Source organism: Physeter macrocephalus, chromosome 5 (genome assembly GCF_002837175.3).
Source record: "Physeter macrocephalus isolate SW-GA chromosome 5, ASM283717v5, whole genome shotgun sequence".
Lineage (NCBI taxonomy): Eukaryota > Metazoa > Chordata > Mammalia > Artiodactyla > Physeteridae > Physeter > Physeter macrocephalus.
In genome coordinates, this window is record NC_041218.1 from 102684095 (window position 1) to 102706138 (window position 22044).

At 53.9% G+C, this 22044-nt stretch overlaps 1 protein-coding gene and 1 long non-coding RNA gene across 5 annotated transcripts in view; one reads left to right on the forward strand and one right to left on the reverse strand.

The window, feature by feature from the left end:
* Positions 1-22044, forward strand: part of LOC114486359 (uncharacterized) — a 464012-nt gene that overhangs the window by 15983 nt on the left and 425985 nt on the right. The gene's annotated exons all lie outside the window — the stretch shown is intronic.
* EGFR (epidermal growth factor receptor) overlaps positions 1-22044 on the reverse strand; it is a 206243-nt gene that overhangs the window by 11108 nt on the left and 173091 nt on the right. For all 4 annotated transcript variants that reach the window (XR_003680000.2, XR_003679999.2, XM_024115136.3 and 1 more), the window contains 7 exons: positions 20229-20370; positions 19383-19505; positions 18656-18754; positions 13259-13444; positions 3864-4019; positions 2956-3031; positions 53-199 (listed from right to left, as the gene is read on the reverse strand). Coding sequence is in view for 2 of the 4 variants with exons in the window: in XM_024115136.3 (XP_023970904.2) it covers positions 53-199; positions 2956-3031; positions 3864-4019; positions 13259-13444; positions 18656-18754; positions 19383-19505; positions 20229-20370 (929 nt within the window). In the remaining 2 variants the exon portion in view is untranslated. The remainder of the gene's footprint in view (positions 1-52; positions 200-2955; positions 3032-3863; positions 4020-13258; positions 13445-18655; positions 18755-19382; positions 19506-20228; positions 20371-22044) is intronic.

Genomic DNA, 22044 nt, shown 5'->3' on the forward strand with positions numbered 1-22044 from the left:
CTGGGGCGCTTGGCTCAGGGCAGCCCAGGGCCAGGAGCAGCCGGCCACTCACACTTGACCATGATCATGTAGACGTCGATGGTGCAGATGGGCGGCTGAGGCAGGCGTTCTCCCTTCTCCAGGACGGTTGAGATCTCACTCGCGGGGATCCCGTCGTAAGGCTTGGACCCAAAGGTCATCAACTCCCAAACGGTGACTCCTAAGAGGAAGAAGCGTTGCCGTATGAGTCAATAACAATCACAGCACCTCGTCTTTAGTCATCATTGTTGACATACTGTTTCTAAGGTTTAAAAACCCACGTTTCTGTGGCCTTGGGCAATTTGCTTGATGCTGGAAGTCTCAGTTCAGCTCCCTGTAAAGGGGGGTGATGACAGCGTCTGCCTCATAGGACGGTTGCGAGGCTCAAACAAGATAACACAACTGCAGTGTTCAGACAATCCCAGGCAAAGAGTAAGGGGCCAATAAATAGGAAACTTTAGTAATAACAGCAAAGAGAATACCAACACTCTGAAACATACAGATTATGGTCTGGGGAGCAGGAAGTTACACACCCAGACGTCACTGGCCCCAGGTGACTTACCAGCAGGGTTATAAACTGTGTTTTTAAAGAATAAAAAAATTGGAAGAAAAACTCCCTGGGTTCCTTTTGATAAATATAAAAACCCCATACTTTTAATTTCAACATCAATCAATCATCATGATTAAAAAAAAATCAAAGCAGGAGTAATTTTAGAATTGGTGTTTTTTAAGACTGTTCTGAAGTTCTGATGGTCCTTCCATCTCCACTGCCTCCCTTGATGGAATTCTCTGCTCCAGAAAACACACAAACGCCGTGGGGAGTATGTCCCCACCTGGACAGCAAGGTGCCACGAGCAATGAGCGCGGTGGGCCTGAGCCTGGGTTCCCAGACCACACAGGGAGGGACCAGACACAGGAACCCGGGGCCTTCCTGATCTCCAACTCATCTAACCACCCCTTTTCTTGGGATTGGCTTCTAAATGCATATCACCGCGGATCTGCATAGATTTTCCAGAGGTCATCCCAAAGCCGAATGACCTGAATTAACACGCAAAATGCAAGGCTGAAGAATGAAGAAAAGCAGTGGTCCAGGGACAAGAAAATAGATTCTTCTGTCCTGCCCACCACGGAATCAATATGGACTTGACGAACGAAAGAAAATCTCACGTCCAGACCTTTGAAGTCGATTGGCCCTCCTCTCACTAGGTTTAGACATTGCGTTTAAACACACACAATGAATTCCTGCGGGGAGGCCGCTTTTCAGGTTTCGGAACGAACGGTGAAAGAGGGTGGTGTGTGTACCCGGTTGTGGGGTATGAGTGGGGCTGGAAGGTGCTATGAATTCTCTCTCTTTTCAACTCCTAAGTGGAACACACAGGTCCCTAACTGACTGAAATATTTTGCCTTGGCTGGAGCCTGGAGAGTGGAGAAACAGGATGTGTTTTTAGACTAAAACCTCAGGTTCGTGTTGTAACAGGCCCGGTGTACTCTGCCAGGACAGCAGATTAGAATCACCGACATCACGGCTTCCACTGAGACGAGAGACACGGCCCCGGCGGTGATGCTGACTTTCCGATGTCGGCTGTAAATCATTCACAGGGGTTAAGTCACTGAGTCGGAGAGTTTTCATTTACCGGACAGACATGGCCCAGGCGCGGGCTGCGAGTGGACACACAGGGCAAGGGGGGACGCAGCCGGAAGGCTGGGGAAGGCAGACCACTCTTTCTTTTTTTTTCTTTTTTTTTTTTTTTTTGGGGGGTGGGGTACGCGGGCCTCTCACCGCCGCGGCCCCTCCCGTCGCGGAGCACGGGCTCCCATATTAGTAATTTTTTTTTTTTTTTTTTTTTTTTTTTTTTTTTTTGTGGTATGCGGGCCTCCCTCCGCCGCGGCCCCTCCCGTCGCGGAGCACGGGCTCCGGACGCGCAGGCCCAGCGGCCACGGCTCACGGGCCCAGCCGCTCCGCGGCACGCGGGATCATCACAAAAACAAAATCCTGAATGGTTTTGTCTTTGTGATGATGACTCAATTCCTCTTGGAGATTCCTTTTACTATTGCTCTCCCCAAATACACGTTTCTGTGGAGGTGGGTGACTCCTTCCCTTCACCTCCGTTGCGCTGATAGCTGGGATAGGCTGATAATGCATAGTTCAATGCAGATCAGGTGTTTTGCAACCTTTGGGCTGATTCTGGGTGACAGGGAGGACTGCCTGCAGTTACACAGGTGGAAGCACCCCGGCACCCCAGCCAGTGGAAATGCCTTCCTGAAAGGCAAGGCCCTTGCGGACTCAGGAAACGCTCTGTACAGAGGACGAGGCGAGAGCGTGGAAGGTGTGTCTGAGGACAGGGGAGCTGGTCAGAGGATGGAGCACAGGGCTGCGTGGGGTCTGAAGGAAGAAGAATCAGACCCTGATGAGACGGCCTTCACGAGAGCTGGAAACAGTAACTATCTCGCGTTCCTCATATTCCCCACAAACACACCCTCACAGTGCACTTCCTGAAGCCATTCTCTCTGATACACAAAGATGACCGCTCACTATCTGAAACCAAAAGCACCGCGAGTCGGTCCACCGTAAAACCACCTTTCCCTACCGGGAAACTCTTCCCCGGGAAACCTGATTCGTCATCTCCCTTTGGTTCACTTCAGATTCAGGGCAAGAGGTCACGCTTGGTTTGAGCTGGGGGTACAGGCGTCTCCTAGGTTCAAGTTCTCTCCCTCCCGTTACCTGCTCTCCTGACAAGCTCCCTGTTCTCCCCAGTGACACTTGGTACGGCAGTTAGGCTCAATTTCCTCCTTCACGTTTTCTGGTACAACAGACAGACGGTGATGATCATGGGATTGTTAACCACTGTCCTGGACGGCGGAGCGCATAACGCCCATCAGCAGCACAAGCCAGTGGCGCCTCAGCCCTGACTCATCAGCCTCAGGGTTCTGACTCACCGTAGCTCCAGACATCACTCTGGTGGGTATAAATTCGGTGTAAAATGGATTCCAAAGCCATCCACTTGATAGGCACCTTGCGAGGATGAGAGAGAAAAGTCATAAGACAACAATTAGCTTCCCTCTGTTGAAAAAAAGTAAATCACACTGGAATAAATTACAAGCAACAAAGGTGAAGAAGCTAGGCCACCCCCAGCCCAGCCCACGGCCAGTGCTACTTCCCAGCCGGGGGAGAGGATTTAGTCTGGTAGAGGACAGGGCCTCGATTAGGCCCAGAGCCGAGGCCCTTCGGTCTGTGGGCTGTTCTGCTGAGCTGGGTGCACGTGCTGGCGGCTGGGGGCCCTGGCTGTGCCCTGCGTCTGTGGCTGTTTGCAGGGCTAGCTGCTTGGAGCCGTGCGGGCCACAGTGAGAGCCGAGAGAGCAACAGCTGAGCCAGAGCGTTCTGGGGGGCCTATCAGGAGACCCGCACCCCTCACTGCTGGGAGAGCCCCCTGGAGAAGCCCCGGGCCCGTCCGAGAGGAAGAAGCCGATGCCGCCGCGGCCAGCGCCCCTCAGGAGCTGCTGGAACAACACGGGGCCCTTTCCGTGCCGCTCTCCCAGCTGTTCTCCTGAAGGGGCTTTACCCAGGGGTGGGAGGTTGAAACCTACCCTTGGCTAACGGTCCCCTCCAGATGGAGCTGAACTCACGTTTACCGCCCTTGGCTCCTGGATGTGTCAGAACCATCTTTACGCACCTTCCCAGCAAATCCTGCTCCCCGGGCAGCTCTGGCTGCACGGCCAGAAGAGCCTGGCTAGACCCAGGCGCTGGTGGCAGCTGTGACCTCACCCAGAAGGTCCTGAGGGTGGCCCCCACACTGGTCAGCCTGCTGGCAGGAGAGCGCTCGCCCTTCTGCAAGCCAGCGCCTTACTTTGCCCCCTTCTGCGTGGTACTCCTTCTCCTCGGCGCCCAGCAGTTTGGCCAGCCCGAAGTCTGTGATCTTGACGTGCTGCGGCGTCTTCACCAGCACATTCCTGGCCGCCAGGTCTCGGTGCACCAAGCGCCGGTCCTCCAGGTAGTTCATGCCCTGCAACACGGGGCCATGCGGTGAGGGGTGGGTGCTCAGCGGGCTCCCCTGGAGGGCACAGCGGGAATCAGGCAGAGGGCGGGCGCCCCAGCGCAGGGGGCAGCGTCACGTACGCAACAGCCTCTGAGCCGGAGCCTGTGTGCGGACGCACTGCCCTCCACGGACACAGTGACTTGCACCTGGTAACATCAGTGACCAGAGTCTATCTGCTCCACGGATGAAAAGGTGAAGAGATGAAGACATAACCAGCTGCTGACTGACTAACTTATCTCCATCCAATTACTCAAGTTTCAAACTCAGCTGAACAAATGGAAGAGGCCCGTGACAGAGCAGGAGCCTCGCCGTCGGGCCGCGACCTGGTTAGACACCGCTCGCTGTTCGGGACGGCCGACCCCAGCTGCCTGGCCTCGCCTTCCCCGCGCCAGCGCGTCTGGGGCGCCACCTCCCCAGGACCCAGGGCTCTCATCACGCTTTCCTGGACCATCTTACGTGATTCACTACCAGTGAAGGTTTTGGTCCTGTTTTATTTTCTCTTTTTTAAATTGAAATCACATGGATATTGAATTGGCTTTTATTGATACAAGGTGCCACTCCCTACCCACTCCCTGGCTGCCTCCATAACTGCTGTCATCAGAATCAAGGCTGGAAGAGAAAGAAAGACAGGATACTTGAGAAGTACCCAGCACAGCGCCCGACACATAGTGAATTCTCGGATGTACAGTCACCCCTTGGTACCCATGAGACTGGTTCCGGGACCCCCTCTCCCTGCCATCCCCCTGACCAAAATCCGTAGATGAATTCAAGTCCCTTATAAAAAATGGAGCAAGTATTTGTTTGTAACCTACACACATCCTCTTGCATACTTGAAATCACCGCTAGACTACTTATAACACCTCATACAATGTACGTACCTGTAAACGTAATGTAAATGCTATGTAAACAGTTGCTTGCACCCAGCCAATTCAACTTTTGTTTTTTGGAGCTTTCTGGAATTTTCTTCCCACATATTTTTGATCCACAGATGGCTGATTCTGCAGATGCAGAACCGCGGCTACGAAGGGGTAACTGTGTGACCCCTCACCTCTAGCCCTTGTCCACAGCCTCCTTGGTGTCTTTGTCACTTGCCCTTTCTCCCCTGACAGGAGGGCTCACTTCCTGCCCCTACTCCTGGCTTGAAGCCTGCCCAGCTGAGCCAAGCTTCCCTTGGACCCTCGCAAGCTCTAACCCGTTGACATGAGCTTGGCAGCCCTTGCCCCTGTGCAGGGCCAGATGGGTAGGCGGGAGAAGCCGGAGGGTCAAGTTCTGCACACGGCCTGTGTGGCTGGAACCACGTCCTCTCCTACTTGCTCACAAAGGCACCTCTCCTCTCCCCAGCCAGGGAGGTGGACCACATTTTCAGCCTCCTTTACAGCTGACACTCATGAACTCTCCAGTGAAGGGCAGGCACCACAGAAATGCTTACCGAAGGGCACAAAATGGAAATGAATGGGCAAAACCAACTCTGCATTACTCTTGAGCTTTTTGCATATAGCTGTCTTCATTTTAGTGCAAATGCAGGGAATACCTGTAGATAAGGATAGATCCCAAATTTTCTGGCAAATTCATTGCTTCCTTTTGCATAGATATTAGGTAAAAATTACTAATTAACTTGTCACATCAAGGTGAAGTTTACAAATTTTCTTTCTAGAGTTAAACTAGCCATCACTGGAAAACAGGATCTTATAAAGACACTACCCAGGAATTAGTCTTTGAGGGCTATTTTTGAGGCCTTTAATGTTTTTCTTTTCTTGGGGAAAATAAAATGATTCCCATGTGTCCACTGTATTATCTAGAAAGCTCCTGAATGTTTAAGATGCTGTTTGATTTAAATGGTTCCTTTCTAAGATGTCTCAGGTGCTGGGAAATAAGGTTAATGGGCTCATGTCTATTCAAGAGGAAGTGGGCAGGTGCTTCCCTGGAATAGCACTTCCAGGTTAGGAATCATTCCTTAGGGATGGAGCATGGAGAGGGAGAGAGAAGCAGGGCTTCCTAGCAGAGGAGGACTTCCTACTCCCTGGCACCTCCCCCGCTTCACGGGGCTCCTTTCAGCAGCATCCATCTCCCCTGTGGTTCACTAAGCCCACAAGGAGGACTTCAAAGGGCATTTCCAGCTACATTTAACTATCGTGAACTTTCTTTCTGCCTCTTTATATGCCTAACAGAGGATCTGGTGCACTGCAGACTTTTTTTTTTTTTTTTTTTTTTTTTTGTGGTACTTGGGCCTCTCACTGTTGTGGCCTCTCCCGTAGCAGAGCACAGGCTCAGCGGCCATGGCTCATGGGCCCATTACAAAAGCTTGTTGAAGATGAAGGAAGGAAGGGATGAAGGAATGATAATGGCGGCCGACAGAGCCAGGCATTTCAAACACACCTGTGAAGATGCCTCTCCTGGTGCTGGGAGGTCTGGTACCCACACAACAGCCTTGACAGCTGACCCAGGGGCCCAGAGCCTGGGCTGGTGCTGCTTCACAGACCAAGGGCTCTGAGGCCACCACTGGGACCGTGCCCTTAATTTCCTGCTGGGGCCTCCAAGTGAGACTTGTCTGTGGGCCCAGAGACTGCTTCGGACGCCACCCCCCAGCATGTTGGCCCTGTGCCCCTGAGGGTGCCCAAGGGCAGGTGGATGGGAATCTAACAAAGGAACTAGCTCCCCCCCGCCCCTCCCCCACCCCTCAGATTTTTAAAGGAGCAGAGCAACTGCAATAGGCTGCAACGTTTTCTCGTAACACCAGCCTTCAGAGAAGGCTTGGGAAACGGCAGGAAAGAGCAGTACGTGTCTGGAGCACACGGCTAGAGGGGTTTAAATCAGACATAATTTCGGGACAAGATTAGACTCGTTTGAACTTAGATAAAACGCTATTCCTTGGTCTCTGTCCCACATAATATGGCAGTTTGGAAGGCCATCTCAGTTATAATTCTAGGCCCAGCAGAGTTATAGTTTAACCAGCACCAAAGATAAGAGCCCTGACATCCTCGTGAACTCTCAGAATCCAAACAGAACCGCAGGAAGCAGTATCAGCGTCAGCCTCACGGGGCCTCTTGGAAACGCATTTCCCTGACTCTTCTCTCTGAGATCCTCACTTTAATTTAATGGAACGTATTTATTTTGCTAGTTAACACAGGACAGCTAGGATGGATGCTGCAATACTGAGGTTAAAAGGGCATCTGGAGAGCCACCCTGGGACCTGAACGCACAGGAGACACGGGATGCTTCACGGGGGTTTTAAAGACTTTCCTCGCACAACACCCGGGGAAGGAGAGAGGCCTGGGCTGGGCGTGACATGTACGGACCGTATTCCCAGGCACTGCAGCATCCTGCAACTCTTAGGAGGAGCCCGGAATGAGCTGCATTTCTAGTGTATTTTTTCACCACCATGTGGGGAAGTGGTGGGCAGGGGGGACGGACGCTGACTTGGTGACTACGGAGGTGGCAGAATAGGAAGCGGAGGGGTAGGCGGAGGGTTCTGGCAGAGTACAGCAAAGCATGGCGTCCACACCACTGAACCCCAGCCCTCAGAAGAGGCAGGAAAGTGTCAGGGTTTCCTATTCCAGGCACCAACCTCCTGCTGTGTAGGGACAGGAGGCCTGCTAGGCTCACCAGCCTGTGGGCTCCACTCTGACCCGTGGCATCAAGTGCTGGGGAAAAGCACAGACTTGGGGGCAAGGAGCCCTGGGGTGGAATCTTGATTTTGCTACTTCCTAGCTTGAGACCTGGGCAAGCTACTTCAACACCCCTTGCCTCACTCGCCACCCCCGTACGTACAAAGGGCTACTCAGAGGATTCAATGAGTTAATCCGCATGGAGCACTTAGGACGGTGCCCAGTGAGAGCCCTCCGTCGGTGCTGTGATTGTCATCGTGTCCTCCTAAATGCCAAATCCAACCTCTCTTCTCCACCCCTTTTGCCATGACCTTGAATTAGGCTGCTGCCATGTCCTGCTACACTTCCCAACAAAGTCTGATCATGAATAAATGCCCGCGCGGCGCCCTTTGCTTTCGTGATGAAGCTGCGCTTGCAGGTTCCTGCGGGGTCTCCCCTCCCCTCCGGCCTGCCCCGCATCCCTCGGCGGCCCTCAGTGCCTCCTGGCCACCTCTCACTGCTCCCTCAGATGGTCCTCAGGACAGGGACGGGCTCTCACTCGTGTCCACAGCACCACAGCCACGTCCAGGCTCCCGAGGGTGCAGGGCGGCCGCCTCGCCGCTGCCGTCCCCGCACCTGGCGCTTGGCTGGCCGACTCAGCCCGCCTGGCTGTCGCCCCGTGACTTGTACGCAGCCTCTGGGCGTCTGGTCCCTCACCTCTCCTTCTCTGACCCACTCATTTCCTGCTGCACTGTCACCTCCGTATGGATCTGTTTTCCTCACCTGTTTGCAAGTTTGGGGAGGTAGGAAATTTTGTCGTCTTTATATACGTATTTCACATGATACCTGACACGGACAGATACATGCTCAAGAGATCACCAAGTGAAATGGCCAGAAGTGGATGAATATGCTTTAACAGTACGGCAACTTTTGGCTTTCTAGTGACACGCCGTAAAGCCATCATTTAGGTTGATTAAGTTCAACTGTAATCTTGTGGAACGATGTGAGAATAAATAAAAAAATAATTCAAATAACTGAAATATCTGGTAACCGGATCTGCTGTGTGGCTCTGGTCCCTGTCTGCGGTCGTGTCGCCCAGGGTCTTGCGCAGGTACCTGCTCTGCAGCTGACTCAGCTCTTAGGAAGTGTCTCCCTCTCTGGCCGCGAGGCTGGAGGCTGGAGGCCAGAGGCCGAATCACCGCCCTCGGGCTGCACAGTTAGTCAGCGGCGTGGGGGCCACCTGGAACCTCACCTTTCACCTTCAGGAGTCCTGATCTGGAGCACAGGACAGCCAGGCAGCGGGGAGCAGACCTGGGCACGAAGGCCAGAGCCACCTGGGCCCGGACAGGAGGCCGTGCGCAGGACGGTCAGCGTGCCCCCCTGCCCCCGAAGGCTGCGCGAGGCTGACAGACGATGGCTCCTCTTCCGGCCCCCCTTCCAGCATGATTTTCATTCTCTCCCAGCCCTGCTTCTCTCTCACGACCAGGCTACACTTTGTCGACGTGGGTGTCACGACACGGCACCCAGACCCAGACACGAGTGGCCAGCACGCTCTGCTACGTCACCGGCAGGACCACCTTCCTCTCCTCACCTGGACGGGTCTTCTCTTCGCTGCTCTCGTGCCCCGAAAGCGCCTATAAATGTGTGAGCAGTGAAAACGCTGGGGCTTTTTCAGATGAATTTAGACCACACTAAGTATCCCGTCTGCTTAAAAAATGGATCCTTGGCGTGGAGTGTTTTCTGAAGTTCATCCTTATTAAGTTTCATCTTATAGAATGAACTAGGCGTAGTTCGGTGCTTCTGAAGTTGTGGCCGGTTTCCTTCTGACAGCATCCACCCACCCCTCGACCCCGGCCCCCAGCTACCTTCAGACCTCACCAGGGCCTGGTCAAGTATCTGAAACGTGTATCGTCTCTCTAAAAACTCAACTTCTGTGAGATCTTAATCCAGGTTAGGTGAAAGAAAGCTCTGTGGTCCCAAAGGTTTGTGAAAATGTTAAATTAATCACAGCCTAGAGAGCTGATTTATGCAGGACTTGGCAGTAATGTGCTCTGCGGTGCTCTAAGAGGAATGAGCCTGGCACGGCGGCGGTGTTCTCTAAACTGAATTGATGACAGACAGCATCTTTTGGATTCTAACATTTTACTACATTATTATCCCATCTAATTATTTTGGGATTCACTAGCTGGCTTATGCAGCCAGGAAGAATGCACACACTTTCCGAAGCACCTAAGTTACTCCCCGTGAGTGAGAGACCCCTGTACCTTCCCGAGCCAGGAGCTTAGGAAGCGGTGATGAGGGAGCAGGTGACGTCTCCACGGCCTCCTGAGACTTGAGTCTAGAATCCACTCTCACCCTGTGTGGAAGGGCACCTCTGCTTTCCCAACCCCAGCAAGATTCCCCACTAGGCCACCTCTGTTTTTTTTTCTTTTTTTCTTTTGCCCGTGATATAATTTTATTTGTCCTCTTAGCAGTTTAGCCAGGACAATAAACCTGCATAATGGTACCCAGGTCTCCATCAATACTGGAAAACTTCCCAAGAGAGCCTGTGCCTTTGTGAATCAGGGAGGACATTTATAAGTCAATAAATCCCACCTTGAAAACGCCAGCAAGTTTAGTTTCTGGTCAGTCACTAAGTGTTTCTAGGTAGTTTCACCTCTAACTTTTACAGAGAAAACTGTTCAATGCTTAGGTAAACAGTCACTAACCCAAGAGCAAATTTCTCTCTTTACAGCTGAAGAAACCATTATTTTCCTTTCCCCGCAAGGACAGACACTGCATTGCCACAGCTATTCAAGTACAGTGGCTTAGGATTCTCTTGTGAAATAGAAAGCAGATCCATTGCAGACAAATCTAACAGCTGCAATGTGAACCGACTTTGGATGAAAGTGAACCTAAACAAAGTTCAACCGGCAGAGCAGTGGATTGAAATAACAAGGTGAAATTCTGAGTAATATTATATAGAGCACTATCCTGGAAAACTTGCAGGCCCCGGAAAGTCAACTTAGGAACTTTGGAAACTCATGGCTGACCAGGGCCCGGGCAGAGCTGACCTCGCCCTGTGGCGGGCACTGCCGTGGTCAGGTGTTTGTTTCTTCCTCGTGCTGGCAGAAGACTGATTTTGGGGGCCAAATAAACTTCCATCTATGCAGACACTTGGGAGCAGGCAGATCTGAATGTAGGGTTGCCAAGGAGAGAAGGGGAAAAGCTCACGAACGAGAGAGGACCGGAAAATAGGAGATGCTGCTCTAGGGAGAGAAAGTCGATATAGAACTAGAATAAGACAATGTTTCAGCTTAGATTTTCGTCACTAATCTAACTTAAATTAGTCAAAATATGGGGAAAAAACCAGAGAGGTGAGCATGGGGTGCCTACTGGGGCCCGAGTGGGCACCTCACAGAGGCTACCCAGCACCGTTCTCGCTGCCGGGAGGACAGATGGCAGAGGCCCTTCTGCGGCCACTGAGAGACAACTCGCCTAAGAAAAGCCAGAATTGAGATGTGAATCCCCCAGAGTCACAAGCCCGGTTCCGTACCGGGCAGAACTTGCCAAGGCTATGTGTCGCATCACATAAGAAGTCACTTTTGTGGAGCTGCCAACTGACACGAGATAATCAGAATGCTAAATATCCGGGCACCCTCTGGTGAGCCGGGCCTCATCACCCAGGCAGGTGTGCAGAGTTCTGGACGCCCTGCCTGACGGGGGCAGCAGCCAGGGCCTGGCTCTGACGGAGCTCACCTCCCGGTTTCAAGTTAAACAAGTAAATAAACCAGGTCTTCGCAGGTAGCAAGATGTGTTTTTAAAAAAATTAAGCAAGGTAACAGAGGCTGCCTGGGGTGGAGGGGGATAGCTTTGGTGATTCTCCTGCCTTAGCTGATCAGGGAAGAGACTAAGGGAGAATTTCTGGGGACAGGAGTCAGGACACGAGTAAACCTCCAGGAAAAATGCCATATTCGGCGAAAACTACTTGGGGCTAACGACCTCCTGTCCGACAGCAGCCTCTGTTCTGGGCTGAACAGCGTCCTCCCAGATCTCATGCCTACCCAGCACCCCAGAATGTAACCTTCTTTAGACATAGGGTTTTGCAGACCTAATCGGTTAAAGACCTTGAGACGAAGTCATCCTGGATTTAGGAGTGACTGGTGTCTGCTAAGAGAGAGAGGGTGATCTGGACTCAAGGCCTAGGGCAGGAGGCCACGTGAAGGCCGGGGCAGAGATGGGAGGGACCTGGGGCCTCCAGGGCTGGGGCGGGGGGAAGGATTCTCCCCTAGAGCCTTGGTGGGGGCACGGCCCTCCTGACACCTTGATTTTGAACTTCCGACCTCCAGAAGTACGAGAGAGTAAGCTTCTGTTGTGGTAAGCCACTAAGTTTGTCGTGCTTTTTGGTGGCAGCCCTAGGAAACTAACACGGTCAGACACAGGAATAACCAGCCTTTTCATGAGACCACACAGCACGTGAGGCACACAGGCTCTACCAGGACCACCGCCGAGCAGCGGCCACGTGACTCCGCGGCTCTGTGACCGGGGTTACGGCCCTGAGAGCGCCGAGAGCACCACGCGACGGGCGGGGGTCCGAGAGGCGCGCCCACACCGCTGGGTGCCCGGGCCTCCGGGGCTGCGGCTGGGACAGCGACCCCGGCGCGCACCGGAAGAAGAGAGCTGAGGCAGCCTTCCGCTGCCGGCCTCGCCCTGCACCGCTGACCCCAGAGTGGCCCGTCCTGCACGAGCGTCTCAGGCAGCTGCTGGCTGAGCCGAGCCCAGAACACGATTTCGTCTGTCTGAACTCCCCTTCTACGCCTGCTGGGGGTCGAGCGAGCAAGTTCGGAGCATCCTCAGGAGTCAATCTGCAGGACCGACGGTGCTGCCGCCCTGGGTGAGGCCATATGAGCAGCTAGACACCTGGCTCACGGCTTTGCTCCTGGTCTCAGCCCCACCCGGCCACCGTCTGCCCCCTCAGCCCCTCCCTCGCGCCCGATCTAGCCTGTCGACAGGGGGACGCGTACGGAGCCCCAGGAAGCAGCGGAAACATCTATTCACCTCCTGCCACCGCACGGCAGAGCCAGCACCTGTCTGTCCGCCCGGCCACTCTGTCACCTGACAGCCTTGGCCTGGGTTGCTGGCCTTGTGATCAAGTCCTGCCTGGGTGAAAGCCACACCTCCTCCTCTGCTCCAAATTACCGCAGTGTTCAACAAAAAGAATGCCAGGGAAATAAGAGCACTTAACATCAACCATACTGAGAGCCCCCAGTACAGAGAACACTGCAAATGCAGCTGAACAATCAGATTTTCAATGTGCAGCGGGACAGGCACTGATGTGATGCAAAAGACGATTGATTCAATTTAATCCGAACTAAGGAAGAGCGCCTGCCACGTACATGCGTGCGCGCACACAGACGCACACCCTCCTGGCAAACCCTGTGCTGTCCCAGGATGGAGAACGTAACCACTGACTTCTCGGCTGTCTTTCTTTCCCCTTTGCCGCTGGCGGCTCTCCCTAAGGATCCCATCGTCCCAGGTGAGGGTGCAGCGGGAAGCGACGGCGGCTGCCAGTCCCGCCTCGTGGCCCCGCCCGCCCCTCTCGCAGGGCTGGGCGCCTGCTCCGAGCGTGACGCTCTGATGTACCTTTGCGATCTGCACGCACCAGTTGAGCAGGTGCTGGGAGCCGATGCTGTCTCTGTGCTCACGGACATAGTCCAGCAGGCAGCCGAAGGGCATGAGCTGGGTGATGAGCTGTACCGTGGACGTCAGGCAGACGCCCAGAAGGCGGCACACGTGAGGATTGTCCACGCTGGCCATCACGTAGGCTTCCTGCGGGGAGAGGAGGAGAGGGCACATCAGAGAGGCTCCCCGCCGTGGCTAAAGGAACAGGCAGACAGACCCTTTCCAGGTACAAAAGTCGAACATGATTCTGAGTTTGGAAACGTGCGCGCGTGGCGGACAAGGGGGCCCGCGAAACGTCTAGTGCAGTGGACGTTCCCGCAGGGTCTGTCGCATGCGAGGCTGTGGAGCGGCCAGGCGCTCGATGGGACACGGCGTCCTCTGAGCGCACGTGCGGGTTCGGCGTCACAGAGAGGCCCAGGCAGCGCTTGCCATCGGCAAAGCGTTGGGTGAAGATGAGACCTGATGTCTCCAAGTTTGGGGCTCGCGGAGTCCTCACGAAGACCTCCACCTCAAAGCCAAAGACGCCGCCGCTTAAAATGGTGTCAGGGCCGGTGGGAACCCGTGCTTGGGGCCCACACCCTGGTGAAGACTTGCCCGCTGGCTCCGGAACCCCGGCCATGGGCACCGTGGAGGGAGATGCTGAGAGCTCTGGGGGGTCGGGAGAGGGAGGGGGACCTCACCTCCCCACGGAGCACCGGGGGCAGAGAAGGGGGAGTCCCCCCCAGCACTGCCGGGACCACGGGCACCGCTGCCACGCACGGCAGAGAAGCCCTTCCAGTGCACCGTTTCCGGCCCTGAACCGGACGGAGGACGTTACACCTACAGCGACCGCAGACTCCGCTGGCGGCCCAGGATTCATTTCTGAAGAGGTGGTCTGCGCCGCCCCGCCTCAGTCTTGGGACGGGAAATCCATGCTGCTCTGCAGAACCCACTCCCCACAGCCCCGCCCCTGCTCATTCGGAGGCTGCCGTGGCGGGAGCCTGACACAGACCCACAGCCGTGGACTTGATTTGAACCCGTCAGCTATCCTTGGGCGGAGGAAGGTGATCTCATTTACAACCATGCGCACAAGCGGGCCTCGCTTTTGTCTAAGACTTAGGGAACCCTCAATTTCCACCAATAAACTCCATCTCTTTCCCTTGGGAATCCAAAGCGGGGGTGACATTTCATCCAGACACAAAAGGGATCACCTGGTCTCCAAGAGGAAGCTCAGAGGCGCCTTTCCCCATCTGACCGCTGCTGTGCTCGGGGCCTGGGCCCTCCGTGCAGAAGGGAACACAGCCTGGGCCAGGTGAAGGCACGCGAGGGGGATGCTGGGGGATGCACCGCAGGAGCCAGAGGCGACAGTGGTGACAGCCAGGTGGAGGGGCACGTACACATATCCCTAAACACAAACGTGATGGCACCAGTTTCTGGCCTGAACCCCTCCCCTGGCCGCGCTGTTCCTGGGAAGCCCGCCAAGGCCTTGCAGAGCCTCTCCTCCCACGGACCCCCTGGTCCTCCTGCTGTCTGCTCCCCATCTCTGCCCTCCTGTACCTGCGAGGGCCTTCGTCTGGAATGCCCTCCCACCTCCTCTTTCCCTGGCTGACCCCTCCTCAGAGGGCCTCCCTGAACCCCAATCTAAGTTAAACTCTCCCGGCACCTTGCAGTTTTTCCCTCGGGGGGCGGGGGGCAGGCTCAGCGCGGCCTGCGAACTTCCCAGAGATGCCAATCCTTGGGCCTCACCCGGGCAGGTGTGCCGTGTGAGATGCACGGAGCTGGGGCTTGTTTACCACCTCACCTCCCCAACACCTGCTCCTGCTGCGCCGTTCCCATGGTGCCCAACACACCTCTAGGCACAGAGCTGCCTCAGAATCCCCACGGCTGAACGACACTGAAATCATACGAGACAGAGACCATGCCACGTCCACTACGGAAAGAAACCCACAGCTCTGACATCCGCTGCAGAACCACCGTCTGTCTGGACGCTGCCCTAAGTGGAGACGCCCTACTCTCACGGGCAGTCGGCCTTTCTCCTCGTCTGTGTTGTAAACGCAGCATCACAACAGCAGAGCAGGTGTTTAACACTATGGACCTTCTGACAGCTCTTCACCTTTGAGAAGGGCTACTGATACAAAGTGAGAACTGGAAAAGGCCTGCAAGTGGTTTCTTCTCAAGCCATTATTTGTCTGAAGAGGAAACTGAGGCCCAGTGAACGATGACCAGAGACCACATTTCTTATGTCAGGGCGGGGCCCACACCCGGGTCTCCCCCGACCCAGGCCCTCCCGGTCCTCCCCCGCTTACCCCACGCGCACCGTGCGGCCTTGTTGAGTGCAGATGGGCTACCAGAAAGCTCCACACCTTATGACACAGAAAGAGCACGTATATAAATCTGTTTTGCATTCTCGTTCTGTTGCCTGCCCTACGTTTAAACCGCAAAGTCTATGGAAACATCAATAGGCCATGCGATCGCCAGAAAAGCACAAATTACGTCTCTCCCCCAGTCTGGGAAACTGTACAACCATCACACCAAAGAAATCCTCTGGCTGTTCTTATTTTCTTCAGATCTGGTTGAGACCTGGAAACATGTTGCATTCGTTTTAGAGGGGAGAAAAGTCTGCAGATCAGAGCAGTCTGAGCGGCCCATCTGCTGTGGGTCGTGAGGAGCTGACCTGGGGCTCAGGGAGCAGAGCACGGGCGCGGGGGTCCCGCCACACAGAGCCTGGAGCCCTGCCAGGTGCCCGCTCCTATTAAAATCTGCTACAGCCACGGGTTTCTGCTCCCCGAAGCCCAGGCACAGTAGGGAGGCTGTCTGGTCGTGTGTCCTGTTCAGCGTGCGCAGGAGTTATTAACCTGAGCTTTGTTCTTAGCTTTGTTTTTCTCGGAATCTCAGAGGCGCACCGTGACGTACGGCAAGAACGCTTGCTACTCTGCAGCCATCTCTGATCGGCCGCCCCCGCCAGGCGTGCAGACCCGGAGGCTCCCAAGGCTGAGGTCAGAGTCACCTGGCAGGAGGGCCTCTGAAGCTCGGTGACCTTGAAAGTCTAGTATTCTGTCCAACCGTTGAAGTTTGGGGGGCCTTTCTTCTCGCCGTCTCCCTCATCTGTGAACTAGTTTACGTTAAAGATTGGGGGAAAAGGATTCCACGAGGCTCTAAACTCCTTCGGGAGAGGCAGACGCTTAACTTTAAGAATATTTCTGAAAGTGTCCCAGTCGCTAAGCCACCACTGACCGCAGCGTGCGCCAGGGCTACAGGGCGTGTGAGCTGGAGCTCAGTGCTGGCCTGGGCAGGGGAGTGAGAGTACGGGATGCTGGAGCCGTTTACAAGCGCGTGGGAGGGGGTTTCAAAGCCCGCGCTCAGCCCCCTGGGCTGCCTGTCGCAGAATTAACTTGCCCTTTAACTCACTGTAGAAACTGGCCCTCAAATCACTGGCGGCTGCTTCAGCTTTCCCCTCCCTCAGGGGCTCCCCAGGCCGCGCCCACCCTGCGAGGACAGGCTCCCTGTGCGGGCGGGGCAGAGAGGGAGCTTCGGGAAAAGCAGGCGGAAGGCCTCGGGCTGCCACCCCTCTGGTTACAGACACAGGCCGGGTGTCAGAGCAGGAAGAAGAAACCGGGGTCGGACGGGACGCAGGGAGAGAAGGAGAGCAGGACAGAGACAGCGCAAGAGGCAAAATGGGACTCTAAACTTTTTTTTTTTAACCTTGTCAGTCTTTCCTCTATCTTCTACCCCAACTCTGGCAGATTTCCTCCAGTTTTAGGGGTCCTGGAGGGCCCTTCTCAGTGAAGCTACTTCCTTCCCAAAGTATAGCTACTGTCTTCAAAATCGCCCTTACTCTGCATAGTGAATATTGTTAAAATTCACATCTCAACACCATTTTGTGAAAGTTATTAGAATGTCTTAAATGAGTAACAAATGAGTAACAAATGAATGAAGGAAGCAAATTCTGCAAAAAGATTTTCTTTTTAACAGTGTAGGAGGAGGAGCTAGAGGTTGAAAGTGAAGAGACTTCACAAATCACTTGTTTGCTGTACTTCTTGTGGTTATGGAAATAGGAGTCGACGTTACGTTATCAGACTGTACGTTAATTTGTAAACTGTTAAAATGAAAGATAACTTTGCTTGGTAAGCTATCATCAGTGTGGGAGACTTTCTGTTGCACTGTGTTAGTACGTCATCCTTCATGTAGAAAATACTGGGGTGGGACTTGCCTGCCGCGATGAAAGGAGAGGAGGCTGCCTGGAGAAAATGGGCTTGGAGAGAGTGTGCTCCTGGGAAGCTCACTGTCTGAACGCTTTTTTAAAAAGGCCCATGTTTGCTTTGCTTACTGCATATTCTGTGGGTTAGATACAAGAGTGGGGAAATGTTATATTTGACCTTTGTCCTTCGTGGCTGTAACACGAACTAAGTTCTCTAGATTTTTGACTCAGTAAAGGCGGTCGTTTTCCTTTTTCATTGACTGTTTCCCTAATTCACCGCTGAGCCCCTCCAGCTCCTCTTTCACTGGCTCTGCTTTGGGACAAGAGCAAGAGAAACCCACATGCACCACTGCAAGCGGAGGCCAGTGCTGTTAGCCCGGGACCCCAAGGGTGTGTCCACCGGAGCTTCCTGAGCTTCTACCTGCAGAGGGCTCTGCCCAGCTCCAGGCTGGCCCCTCCTGCATTTGGCCTCTTTCTAAGACTCTGCAGCCCCCTCTCATTGGCTAGCGAGGGTCCAGGGAAGGTGGAAAAAGTTCAAGAGAATCGCAAGTAAAAACATGTAACAATAATCTTGCGGAGTACTTCAAAGACTCCATAAAGTAGCAATCAGCAGACGCTGGAAATAACATTTCAATTACTTTGAGAAAAAGTACAGAAGGTGAGCAACAGATTCTAGAGTTCATAGCGCATCCTTAATCCTAGGCACATTTCAAAGATGAGCTAGCTGGTGGAAGAAAACAAACATGCACTTCAGAGTCAGAAGGAACCACGTGCTGGAAACCTACCCCAGCCACGTGACCCTGAGCACCAGGCTGCTTCGTGCCTCCGTTTCTTCACTGAAGGCTTGGCGAGCACAACACCTAGCGCAGCACAGGCCCGCCAGGGGCAGTCACTGAGACGGCAGGGGTAAAGCCACTAGCACGGGGACGGCCCCTGGTGGATGCCCAGGGACCGCAGGCTTCCATACTTTTGGGGGCCGATAAGAGAATAGAAGAGTGAGTATTCTCTACGAGAGAGAATTATACCAACTACAGCCAGAAGGAAAGAAGACAGGAAAAGCGACCATTTAGAATGCGGCGATGACAGAGTCTAAAACAGAGCCAATGTGCTGCCAACCACGAACAAAGGTGGCTTCTGGCGTCCAGGCCTGCAGAGAGCTAGAGAATAAAGCAGAAACTCACATCAAGAATCTCCTTGTTGGCTTTTGGAGATGTGGCTTCTCTTAATTCCTTGATAGCCACAGGAATTTTAACCTTCTCGCCTTCTGGGATCCAGAGTCCCTGTGACACAGAGAGGGGAAGACATTGGCTGGCAATCATCACACACGTAAGATGCGGCTCCCAGACCAGCTGGGCGTCATTAGTGACCCCCCCCTCAAAGGGCGAGGGGCTCGAGCACGGCTCTGCACCCAAGGCCACCGGTGCTGGGAGCCACGACAGCTCAGCAGCTCTTTAGCTATCATGTTCCAGAAATCAGAGTAGTTAGACAACACCCCTAAGCTCGTGCCAGTTACACAGTCAGTGTGAGTCATTTTGTCCAGAACTCTGAGATTCTGGGTCTAGGCCTAACTGAAATCAGACTATGCAATGGGGATGTAGGAAAAAGAAAGGAAGAGGAAGCTGCTCTGAGCTGGGCTTTATGCAGATGCTGCTGTGCAGTGACAGGCAACCCTCTTTCAGACTGACTTGTGCCACCCACCCCTCGGAAAGCTCACACTGTGCTCCTGAAAATGTCTGTGCCTGTGCACAGATCTCACCGGACCACTCACTTGTCACTGTGATTATAAAAGATGTGCTCTAGACAACTTGAGAAAAACACTGGCATTTCCTAAACCCTCAGTGACACAAAGAGCATGTGACCACGATAAAGACCACAGCGGAAGGCACCCGGGACCCTCGGGGGGCTCACCTTGTACACCGTGCCGAAGGCTCCGGAGCCCAGCACCTTGACCTTTTTTAATTCCGTCTCCTTTAAGATCCTCAAGAGAGCTTGGTTGGGAGCTTCTCCGCTGGGCGTCAGAGGCTCGACAAGCTGTGAGAGACAAGAGGAAGAGACGATGCCCGCCGGCCGGGGAGAGGGGTGGCAGGTCCAGACACCAGGGGACAGAACTCGCGGCTCTCACTCCGGAGACAGGGACGCCTGTTCTAAGGAACTTGGTGAGACACTCGGAAGGAACAGGGACTGACCCCTTCCCCCCCTAAAAAAAAGGCATCCTTGAACAGAACAGCTCCTTTGCAATAAGTGCAATTTCTATTCCTGTGTCCGGGCCGAGAACACTGGGGAAGGGCAGTGTTCTGTGGTGGTCACTTTGCTAACGGGTCGGGCCCCACGCAGCCGTGATGCTGTAGCTGCGGTGGGTCTCCCTCTTCCCAGGGCCTCTGGCTTCTGACACGTTGTCGGACCCGGATGCCGGCTGAGGAATCACGGACAACACGGTCACAAACGTGGCTCCAAAAGGAGCAGCCGCTGGTGTGGACAACGCCATTTTCCAAAGTAACACCTCCTGAGCTCGCAGCTCTGCGCACCGGCCTTCCCCTTGGCCGGCCCGAGCGCCCGCCCCACGTGGGCTTGGTAACCGGCCGTGGGACTTCCCCTAGACACAGCTGCAGTCCCTGGATACAAGTACTAACGTGAGCACGTAGTTGCTTATAACTGGACGTGCAGAGATTCTTCCGACTTTTTTTTCCGCGATAAACAGAGCACAGTAAACCTCGGGCTGCCGCGCCTCCCCGCCCCCTCGCGCGCGGCGCTCACCTCGCGCTCCTGCAGCAGCCGGCGCAGCGTGCGCTTGCGGACGATGCGGCGCCTGCGCAGAAAGAGGCCGACGCCCAGGGCCAGCACCACAGCCAGCAGCAGGGCGCCCACGATCCCGGTGGCGATGGACGGAATCCTGGGCCTGCAACGAGATGGACGCGCAAGGGGGTGAGGTTTGTTACGCTGGCATTTCACGTATTTCCCGTACGTTCTGATAGCATGACGTCATTTAGGGCTAGCTCAGAAAGTGGACTACGGCGCAGCTCGTAAAGGAGAAAGGAGGGCGGACCTCGTCCCTATAGCGATAGTTTTCATCTGTTGATTAAGAAAACACATCATTTAAAAAGTAACAGTTCAGTCATGCTTTTCGTATGAATCTGTGTGGCTCCCCGGAGTGTCTCCACGCGTTTGAGGCACGCCCTCCGCACGTGACACTTGCGATGTCTGCTGGCCAGGCCGGAAGGAGGGGCCCTTTCAAACCTGTGGAGACTTCCCGAGGGGTCCGGGGCTTTCAAGATGGGTCCAGAGCCGTAGGAAGCGCTGTATGCATGAGTGTGGAGGGGGTGAGGAAGTGACAGGATTTCCACACGGACAGCAGAGCTGTCATGGATGAGTGATGTCATCCTGCAGCCACCCCTCCCCCCGTAGAGCTCGGGGACAGCAAACACCCAAAACTCAGGTTCTAAAGCTCACAGGGAAAGAACCGTCTGAATTTAGAATCTTCATAAAGCTTTTATTCTCCAGCACCTGTGCCATCTAAGCTTCTGGCAAACTTCATATTTTCAAGTAGAAATGTTAACGAATATCAAAGATTAATCAGCACCGTCTGCAACTAAAAAAATGTGCCAGCGTTCTTACGGATTTCTCATAAGTGGGTCAAATGTACTTCACGTAAATAGTATTTATGACACTTTCTTCTTAGCAAGTGCAAAAGTCATCTCCTGAGTTATACCATCTTCCCAATTAATGCAGTTTGAATTAATGGGTTTTTACCATTTTGAAGGGGACATTGAAAGACATAAGGAATAATTTGTACAGAGTATGTGTTCCATGGGAAGTAGGGGGAGTGAAAAGAAGAAAAAAATTAAAAGGGTAAATATAACAAAGAATGGTCGTTGACTGGTTTCAGGGTGGGGATGTGATGGAAAACCTCATTACTAAGACGCTGATTGGAGGACGAAGCTTGCTGGTGTCCTCGTGGCTCAAGTGAAGAGGGGCGTAAAAGGAGATCTTTGTCTTTGAGAAACTGCCCTATTTGTCTTTAATGTCTCACTTGATAGTAGGAGGGAATCAGCTATCTTGGCTAATTCTTCGGCAAGAGACTGAGCTGACTGGCGCTGAGCAAGGTTGTTGAGGGGAGGAATTTTGTAAACATCACTGGAGATGGCAGAGGTTCCCGGATGTTTGGCTGGTGTTTGGCTGGTGTTTGGGGATATCTGGTCAGTGTCTTGTGTATAATTCTGATTCTTCGATAGACATTATTAATTGCTAATATCACTCTTTCCTGATGAGTCTGAACAGGAAGTCCCAGTTCTGCTTTTCTCTGTGCAGCATTTCAGGCAATGACGGCAAAGTGATCACAACTGAAATGCTGAAGGAAGCCCTGTGTTTAGAAAAGGAAGTAAGGGGAGAAATTCTCCCAAGGTGGAGCTCTGTCATTGAACAGAAAGGTCATTCAAACACAGGTCTGTGGTAGGGCCAACTGGGTCAGCGAGGAAAGTCCTACCTGGGGAGCAGGGCTGCATGTAGAAGCGCTGGGCAGTGAGGCTGGCTCTGCGTGGAGGAGGCCCAGCACTCATGTCCTGCCCTCCCCCTC